Source organism: Ctenopharyngodon idella, chromosome 3 (genome assembly GCF_019924925.1).
Source record: "Ctenopharyngodon idella isolate HZGC_01 chromosome 3, HZGC01, whole genome shotgun sequence".
Classification (NCBI taxonomy): domain Eukaryota; kingdom Metazoa; phylum Chordata; class Actinopteri; order Cypriniformes; family Xenocyprididae; genus Ctenopharyngodon; species Ctenopharyngodon idella.
Window position 1 is genome coordinate 1380674 of NC_067222.1, and position 8546 is coordinate 1389219.

An 8546-nucleotide genomic window follows, 5' to 3' on the forward strand; every position below is an offset into this window, starting at 1 on the left:
GATGAAACATTCACAATAAGATCAATAACCTGCATTTAGAAAATAGATGAATGTGAATAAGTTGATTTTCCATTTCGTGCCAACTTTAATCACATTTCGCATCTGATAGTCCAGTTACAAATCTTTTTAAGTTTGAAAGTGCAAAAATAACATATTTGACCTTTCTTATCCCAGATAGCAAGCAACCATCAAAATAATGTTAAATCAGTGGCACTGTGTCAACTTTAACCGCACTGAATCAAAATCATTTTTGCACCCACAATTGATGAAAAAATGTTGAAATTTCAAAAAAAAGAAAAAAAAAAATCTATGGTAATGTTACAATATGATGTTGGTTCAACATCATGCTTACACTCTCAGAAAATGAAACACAACAACTTTAACTGACTTAAAGCCACACAGCCTGAAATCAACTGAAAATAAAAGACAAATCTCTCAAGATCTCAGTAGAGGATGATTAAAAAAAAAACTCCACAAACAGCATTACCAGCTTCACTTATTACTAACTAGTTTGAATTTATTCATTCATCTACAGAATTTATTTTTGAGAATTAACAGAGGTTTAGATGTTTTATTGAAAATATTTGGTCACCATCATGGTGATCAGTGTTTCCTTTAGTTGGGCAGTTTGACTCTTGGCTTTTTATGTGAGACTGTGGTCTTTGTAACTGTTTACCTAAACACATAATTTGTTGCAAAGAAAACCAGAAACAAAAATGATCAGGTGATACAGTTTTTATCATCATAAAGTAGAATAATTTATTAATTTTTTTAAAATTATTTATTTGTTATTAATAGATTATATTTACCATCAATACTTTCTTGCCACAGATCAGACATTCTGAAGTTTGATTTTTAAAATATACTATGGGAAAAAAGATCATGCCTCAATGCATGCTGGGAGCCACCATAGTATAAAACTCATGACTCCCAACATGCATTGCGGCATGAAGCATGTCACCTTTGTTGAGATTAGGCTTGTTCGAGATGCATTGGCGCTGCACAGACCGATCGGTGTATGACAAAGTACCACGAGAGAGATTGAAGTACCTCTCACCGTACTTTGATGTCATACACCAATCGGTCTGCACAGCACCGATGCATCTTGAACAAGCCTATTCATATACTGATACTTGATATCTGTGTGTGTCAAATAAAAAAAAATCCCAAAATGTATTTAAAATCAAATTTCAAATTGTTTGATCTGTTGCAAAAAAATATTGTTGGTGAATATAATCTATTAATAACAAATTACCACTTTTGGTCAGAGATAAGATTATTAACTTATTCTAATTTATGATGATGAAAACAATATGACCAGATCATCTTTGTTTCTGGCTTCCTTTGCAACAGATTATGTTACTTGGTACAAAGACCACAAACTCACATAAAAAGTCAAGAGTCAAACTGCCCAACTAAATGAAACACCGATCACCATAATGGTGACCAAACAATTTCAATAAAACATTAACATCTAAACCTCTGTTAATTCTCAATAAGAACTTCTGTAGATGAATAGCAGAAATAAAGTCAAACTGGTTAGTAATAAGAGAAGCTGGTAATGCTCTTTTTGGAGTTGTTTAATCCTCCTCTGCTGAGATCTTGAGAGATTTATTGTCTACTTTTATTTTGATTTCAGGCTGTGTGGATTAAGTCATTTTTAGCTGTTGTTGCATTTTCTGAGAATGCAAGCATGATGTTGAACTAACATCACATTGTAACATTGATTCAATGCCATTACCATTGATTTTGTTTGTTTGTTTAAATTTCAACATTTTTTCAAAAGTGATATTGATTCAGTTAACGTTGACACATTGATTTAACATTGTTTCAATGGTTGCTTGCTATCTGGGTTTTTAGAATATGACATGGTTTTCATGATTCTTTGTGAATGCTGAAAATGATTGATTCCTGAAATTTCTGATGTATAAAGATGAATATAAAGAATAAACACACAAATATAATGCAAGGGCTGTATCTGTTTGAAAACTATCAACTTTACTGTTTTAACACATTTAATTAACAGATTTCACGACCGCTTCACTGCGCACAGTTTGTGTGGGGTCGGGTTCAGGGTGAAGCCCACCGCTGGTGTGAGATCCAGATCATCTTCAGACACTCCAGGAGGAGGAGTGAAGCGGAAATGCTGAAGGAGGGACGTGAAGAACAGGAAGAGCTCCATCCTGGCTAAACTCTCTCCAAGACAAGCCCTACGGCCTGAGAAGGAGAGAAAAATTCACAAACTTCTATACATCTTGTGTTTAAAATGAGCATTTTTGTGATGTGTTATGCCTGAGTACTTTTGGGAATATTATAGATTTTTGCCTTTATCTCACAACAAAATCTAAAATAAAACAATTTCACCAGGATATTTCATGAAAAAAGATGACAATCAAGCCCTATGTGAAGGAAAGTAGTACCTGCAGAGAAGGGCAGGAAGGCGTCTCTCTTCACAAATCGACCATGTTTGTCCAGGAAGTGTTCGGGGTTAAAGGTGTGGGGTGTTTCCCATTCATCTTCATCCCACAGTACAGACATTAGAAGAGGAAATATGCATGTGCCCTGTTCAAGGAACAAGATCATATCTTTCTATTTTGATATGGTATGGTATTTACAATGTATAGCCTACTGCAAGGAGTGTGACAGCACTACCATGGTGCATATGTTTTTTGATTTTTTTTAAAAAGGGAGTCAACTTTCTGTATTTTGTATTTTTTTTTCAATATGCTTACCTTCTTGATGAAATATCCGTTGAAGTGAACATCACAGCTGGTCATATGAGGAATACTCATGGGTACAATATTAGCCAGTCTCTGGGTTTCATGGATCACAGCATCTGTATATGGTAAGTTCTTCCTGTCCTCTGTAATCGGTTGCCGTCCACCAATCACCTGATCAATCTCCTCTTGAACCCGATCTGCAAATACATCACACTTTAATTTCATTTTCTGAACTCAGCCCACTAGCACAAGATAAGTTAAACGTCCAAAGTATATTTAACAAAGAAAACATAACCCAGTTAAAACAGAAACGTCATGCCTGTTGATAAAGACTGTTTGATAAAGAGAATATTCTGGTTCAGGATAAGTTCAGCTCAGTCTACAACATTTGTGGTATAATGTTGATAACCACAAATATTTTCCACTCAAATATTTTTCACTCATTCCTCTTCTTTTTTTTAATAAAAAGTAAATATGAGTTTAAAAACATGAAGCGAATTACAGTGGAATAAAAACCCTCATTTTTAAAATTGCAGCACACTTGCGTGACCCACCTTTTTTTTTTTTTTTTTTTTTTTTGGGTCTAGTAGTTTTCAGCAGGGTTTATTTTTGTTCCCAGAATGTTCTCCTAAAGGATAGAATAACATTCTCTAAAAACATTCTAAAAATGTTTAGATAACACTGTTAGAACATTATCCCTTAACATTCTTATAATAAAGTTTTTTTTTTAACAGGAAGTTTCTCAGTGGGCACAGAACATGGACAAATTTTGGTTCAAAATGAAAATCAGGTTGACTTCTAAACCCAAAGTTTGTTTGACGTCAAGCTCCATCGGCGGGCAGACGTCAAAATGTGGTTGGAATAAACACCACACTGAAACACAGACTACAACTGACTTCCAGCCACAGCTTTAGATGAAATCAACTAAAGATAAAAGAAGACATTAAATCTCTCAAGATCTCAGCAGAGGATTAAACAACTCCACAGACAGCATTGCCAGCTTCACTTATTAACCAGTTTGAATTTATTTCTGTCATATGTCTACAGAAGTTCTTATTGAGAATGAACAGGTTTAGATGTTGATGTTTATTGTAAGTAATAGTTTGGGTTGATTTCACCATTATGGTGATCAGTGTTTAGTTTTGTTCACCCTTTGTGGCTATACTATAGAAACAGTAAGTATTTTAACATTTACAGAATGGCGTCATTGACTTCCATTGTAAGTGCCTCACTGTAAACTAGTTTTTTTTTTTGTTTTTTGTTTTTTGTGCATTTGAGTGTGAGTGGTAATCAACATTATGCCACAAATGCTGTCAAACTGAGTTTAACTTGTACTGAACTCAGAATATATCCAGAATAATGTTTTAAGAAAACATTCCAGCCAATTGCAATTTTTACAAACATACCCTGTATGTGTGGATATTTGGCCATAAGCAGCAAGCCCCAGCGCAGTGTTGTACTAGTAGTGTCCGTACCAGCGATGAACAGGTTGCCGACTGTGAAAATGAGGTTCTGCTCATGGAAAAGTGAGTTCTTCTCACCAGATTCCTGATCAAATGGTACATTAAAGATTTAAAGAAGTAAAAAACCAAGATGAGCAATAAAATTTTAAGCTGTGTTATATTGACAATACTTCTGCAGTCTGCTTGCGGATGAGAAAGGAATCGACAACACCTCTGAGGTCCTGTGGGTTCAGTGTTTGACGTAAACTGTTCACCAGCTCTGATACCTCTTTGATATCAAGCTCAAGGTTTTTCATTAGCAGTCTCCAATTCTTGAGCCATGGACCCAAGAAAGGGAACATGTTGTAGAGCTGGAGAACAAAAATCAGGAGATGTTTCTACCATATAATGCAATAGTGTATGCCATTGTAAACCAGTTAATTCTCACAGGTTATATTCAAATCATATGTGAACCTGCACGGATGCTGTTCCACTCAGTCTGACGCTCTCATTGGCTCGATCCACCATATTCCGTAGATGAAGGTCTGTATATTCAAACCTGCGGCCATACACAATGGCAGAAATGACACTTGAGGAAGCGTAGTTCATCAACTGTGTGGTTTCAAAAGGTTTTCCTAAAAAAGAACAGGCCGTGGTGTTCAGCTTTTGGTCCATTTGCTGGCCATGCCTACATTGCTGTACTACTAGTGCTTTTCTGGATAATCTTTGAAGATTTACATTACAGGCATTATGATACTATCTCTTTCAAAGCATTGATACTTTACCTTCAAACTTCTCAAATTCCTCTCGTAAATGGCATGTTTCATCTATGATTTTCTCCTCAATTTTTTTCTTTCCCATCCCGAAGTCTCGTAAGTTGGTGAGAGCAAACCGTCTCATCTCTTTCCAGCTCTCTCCGTTGGCAAATATAATTCCTACAAAGTTTCTGAAATTAATCTTACAGAAATCTTATTCTTGTAGCTCAAACAGTTGTGACGCCAAGGTCACTTTCTGAAGTGACTTCATACATCCATGAAAAGAGACCAATTGGTTAAAAATAATTTTAAAAGTGGTTTAGAAAAGTTAAGTTGGTTCTGAGAAAAGCTTGAGCATTATTTGAGCACATATGCCTCTTGATTTGATATTTTGTATCTAATGCAATGAAATTCAGATTTTATTAGTGTGACTTAAATGTCCAAAAGTGTCCAAAAACTGTATAGGGCTTTTCACACTTGAAATAGTTAACCCTGGGTCATTATAAACCCTGGGTAAACAGAATCCTGGAATATCTTGCTTCACGTTTCACATTGCTCATAATTCACCCGGGGTTACCAGTTAATCCTGGGTATTCATAAAGTGATGTTTTATACCTTTAGATTCCTAAACCTTGGGTTGTTTGCATATTTGAGGTGTCAGTGTCATTGATTGAATAAACGCAGCATGTGACCTGTTTATATAAAGTCTCTAGCATTGCGTATCCTCGTATTGCCGACTGTACTATCGAGTTTATACTGAATGGACATTTCAGACTATAAAGGTAAAAATGAAACAGTTTCTTCTTCACTCAAATTGTTGCATTTTCTGTCAGCATTTAACATTTTTCTACTCAAATGCTGAATTTACTGTTTAAATACAATGCACAGTGTTTCCGTGACTGTCCAAAGCAGGCAAATATGAGCATACGATTGGTTGTCTGTTGCTAAGCGTCTAGCTGTAACATTCTAACTTTTGCGATGTTAACCCCATATTGCAGTCCAAACTTGTACAGTGTGAAACCATGCAGTGTGGTGCTAACCCTGCTCTGGCCCCAGGTAAAAAGCAGTGCTAACTTACAGGTGAGAAACATTCCTTTACCCGGGGTTAAAGGTGGTGTTTAGAATGACGATAACCCGGGATTAAGCGCAGTGTGAAAAGCCCTTGTGTAACTTATATTTAAGCTAATAAGTATAAAGAAACCTTTAAGTATATTGTCAGGAGACTGGGCTGCTCTTACCATGACCTTTAGTGAAATCATGGAACAGTGGCATGATTTCTCGATCTCCAAATTCGTCTGCATAATTAACAAGTGCTTGCTTCACTGTTTTGTAGCCGGCTAGCACAACCACTTTCTTTGGACCAAAGTAGACTGTGAAAACTGGGCCAAACTGCTTTGCCATCTGATGAAGATTGAAATAGACATTACAGACATTTAAAGGAGAAAAAAATCTGTTCCAAACATTATTCAACTTTATTATACAGGTGCTGGTCATATAATTAGAATATCATCAAAAAGTTTATTTATTTCACTAATTCCATTCAAAAAGTGAAACTTGTATATTATATTCATTCATTACACACAGACTGATATATTTCAAATGTTTATTTCTTTTAATTTTGATGATTATAACTGACAACTAAGGAAAATCCCAAATTCAGTATCTCAGAAAATTAGAATATTGTGAAAAGGTTCAATTTTGAAGACACCTGGTGCCACACTCTAATCAGCTAATTAACTCAAAACACATGCAAAGGCCTTTAAATGGTCTCTCAGTCTAGTTCTGTAGGCTACACAATCATGGGGAAGACTGCTGACTTGACAGTTGTCCAAAAGACGACCATTGACACCTTGCACAAGGAGAGCAAGACACAAAAGGTCATTGCAAAAGAGGCTGGCTGTTCACAGAGCTCTGTGTCCAAGCACATTAATAGAGAGACGAAGGGAAGGAAAAGATGTGGTAGAAAAAAGTGTACAAGCAATAGGGATAACCGCACCCTGGAGAGGATTGTGAAACAAAACCCATTCAAAAATGTGGGGGAGATTCACAAAGAGTGGACTGCAGCTGGAGTCAGTGCTTCAAGAACCACTACGCACAGACGTATGCAAGACATGGGTTTCAGCTGTCGCATTCCTTGTGTCAAGCCACTCTTGAACAACAGACAGCGTCAGAAGCATCTCGCCTGGGCTAAAGACAAAAAGGACTGGACTGCTGCTGAGTGATCCAAAGGTATGTTCTCTGATGAAAGTAAATTTTGCATTTCCTTTGGAAATCAGGGTCTCAGAGTCTGGAGTAAGAGAGGAGAGGCACACAATCCACGTTGCTTGAGGTCCAGTGTAAAGTTTCCACAGTCAGTGATGGTTTGGGGTGCCATGTCATCTGCTGGTGTTGGTCCACTGTGTTTTCTGAGGTCCAAGGTCAACGCAGCCGTATACCAGGAAGTTTTAGAGCACTTCATGCTTCCTGCTGCTGACCAACTTTATGGAGATGCAGATTTCATTTTCCAACAGGACTTGGCACCTGCACACAGTGCCAAAGATACCAGTACCTGGTTTAAGGACCATGGTATCCCTGTTCTTATTTGGCCAGCAAACTCGCCTGACCTTAACCCCATAGAAAATCTATGGGGTATTGTGAAGAGGAAGATGCGATATGCCAGACCCAACAATGCAGAAGAGCTGAAGGCCACTATCAGAGCAACCTGGGCTCTTATAACACCTGAGTAGTGCCACAGACTGATCGACTCCATGCCACGCTGCATTGCTGCAGTAATTCAGGCAAAAGGAGCCCCAACTAAGTATTGAGTGCTGTACATGCTCATACTTTTCATGTTCATACTTTTCAGTTGGCCAAGATTTCTAAAAATCCTTTCTTTGTATTGGTCTTAAGTAATATTCTAATTTTCTGAGATACTGAATTTGGGATTTTCCTTAGTTGTCAGTTATAATCATCAAAATTAAAAGAAATAAACATTTGAAATATATCAGTCTGTGTGTAATGAATGAATATAATATACAAGTTTCACTTTTTGAATGGAATTAGTGAAATAAATAAACTTTTTGATGATATTCTAATTATATGACCAGCACCTGTATGTATCATAAGAGAATATATGTTGTTTTGTTCTAAATATGTTCTTGTGTTCCAAAGGGTTGAAGCAACATGAGGGTAAAATGATGACAGAATTGTTATTTCTGGGTAAACAATCGTATATTCTCCTTGTGGAAAAACTGATTTGTTCTCTGTAAAAACTCACCAGACCGGTTTGTCAACAATTCGAGGCTTTCTACTGATGAACCAATAGAAACCTGTTGCTAAACCTGTTGGCCAATAGGACTGATATCATTCATACTTACCTCACATAGGCTCAAGTGTGGTTTGTTAACATCCAACATTAGCAGATTTCCCAAGAGTGGCAACGGTTTTGGCCCTGGAGGTTCATTTTCATCTCTCTGAGAGCTGAAGAATAGGAGATAAACAACCAAGAGCAGAAGCAAGCAACAGATAAATGTTCCTGTGCTGAAAAGCTGCAAAAATGATTCCATGAAAGCCATGTTCACAGAACAATACCCATAAGACCTTGAGGTTTGTACAGGTTTCAACTGTACATAGATAAAGTGGGAGTGGAT

At 36.8% G+C, this 8546-nt stretch overlaps 1 protein-coding gene across 1 annotated transcript; it reads right to left on the reverse strand.

Annotated features, from left to right (window-relative positions):
* Positions 1 to 1489: 1489 nt before the first annotated feature.
* LOC127509460 (cytochrome P450 2K1) lies at positions 1490 to 8534 on the reverse strand. Its single transcript, XM_051888215.1, has 9 exons — positions 8274 to 8534; positions 6156 to 6318; positions 4948 to 5097; positions 4637 to 4797; positions 4354 to 4533; positions 4127 to 4268; positions 2733 to 2917; positions 2421 to 2562; positions 1490 to 2217 (listed from the first exon to the last, which is right to left on the reverse strand). Exons 1-9 carry the CDS (start codon positions 8469 to 8471, stop codon positions 2030 to 2032), a joined length of 1509 nt encoding a protein of 502 aa, XP_051744175.1. The 5' UTR covers positions 8472 to 8534; the 3' UTR covers positions 1490 to 2029.
* Positions 8535 to 8546: the final 12 nt, after the last annotated feature.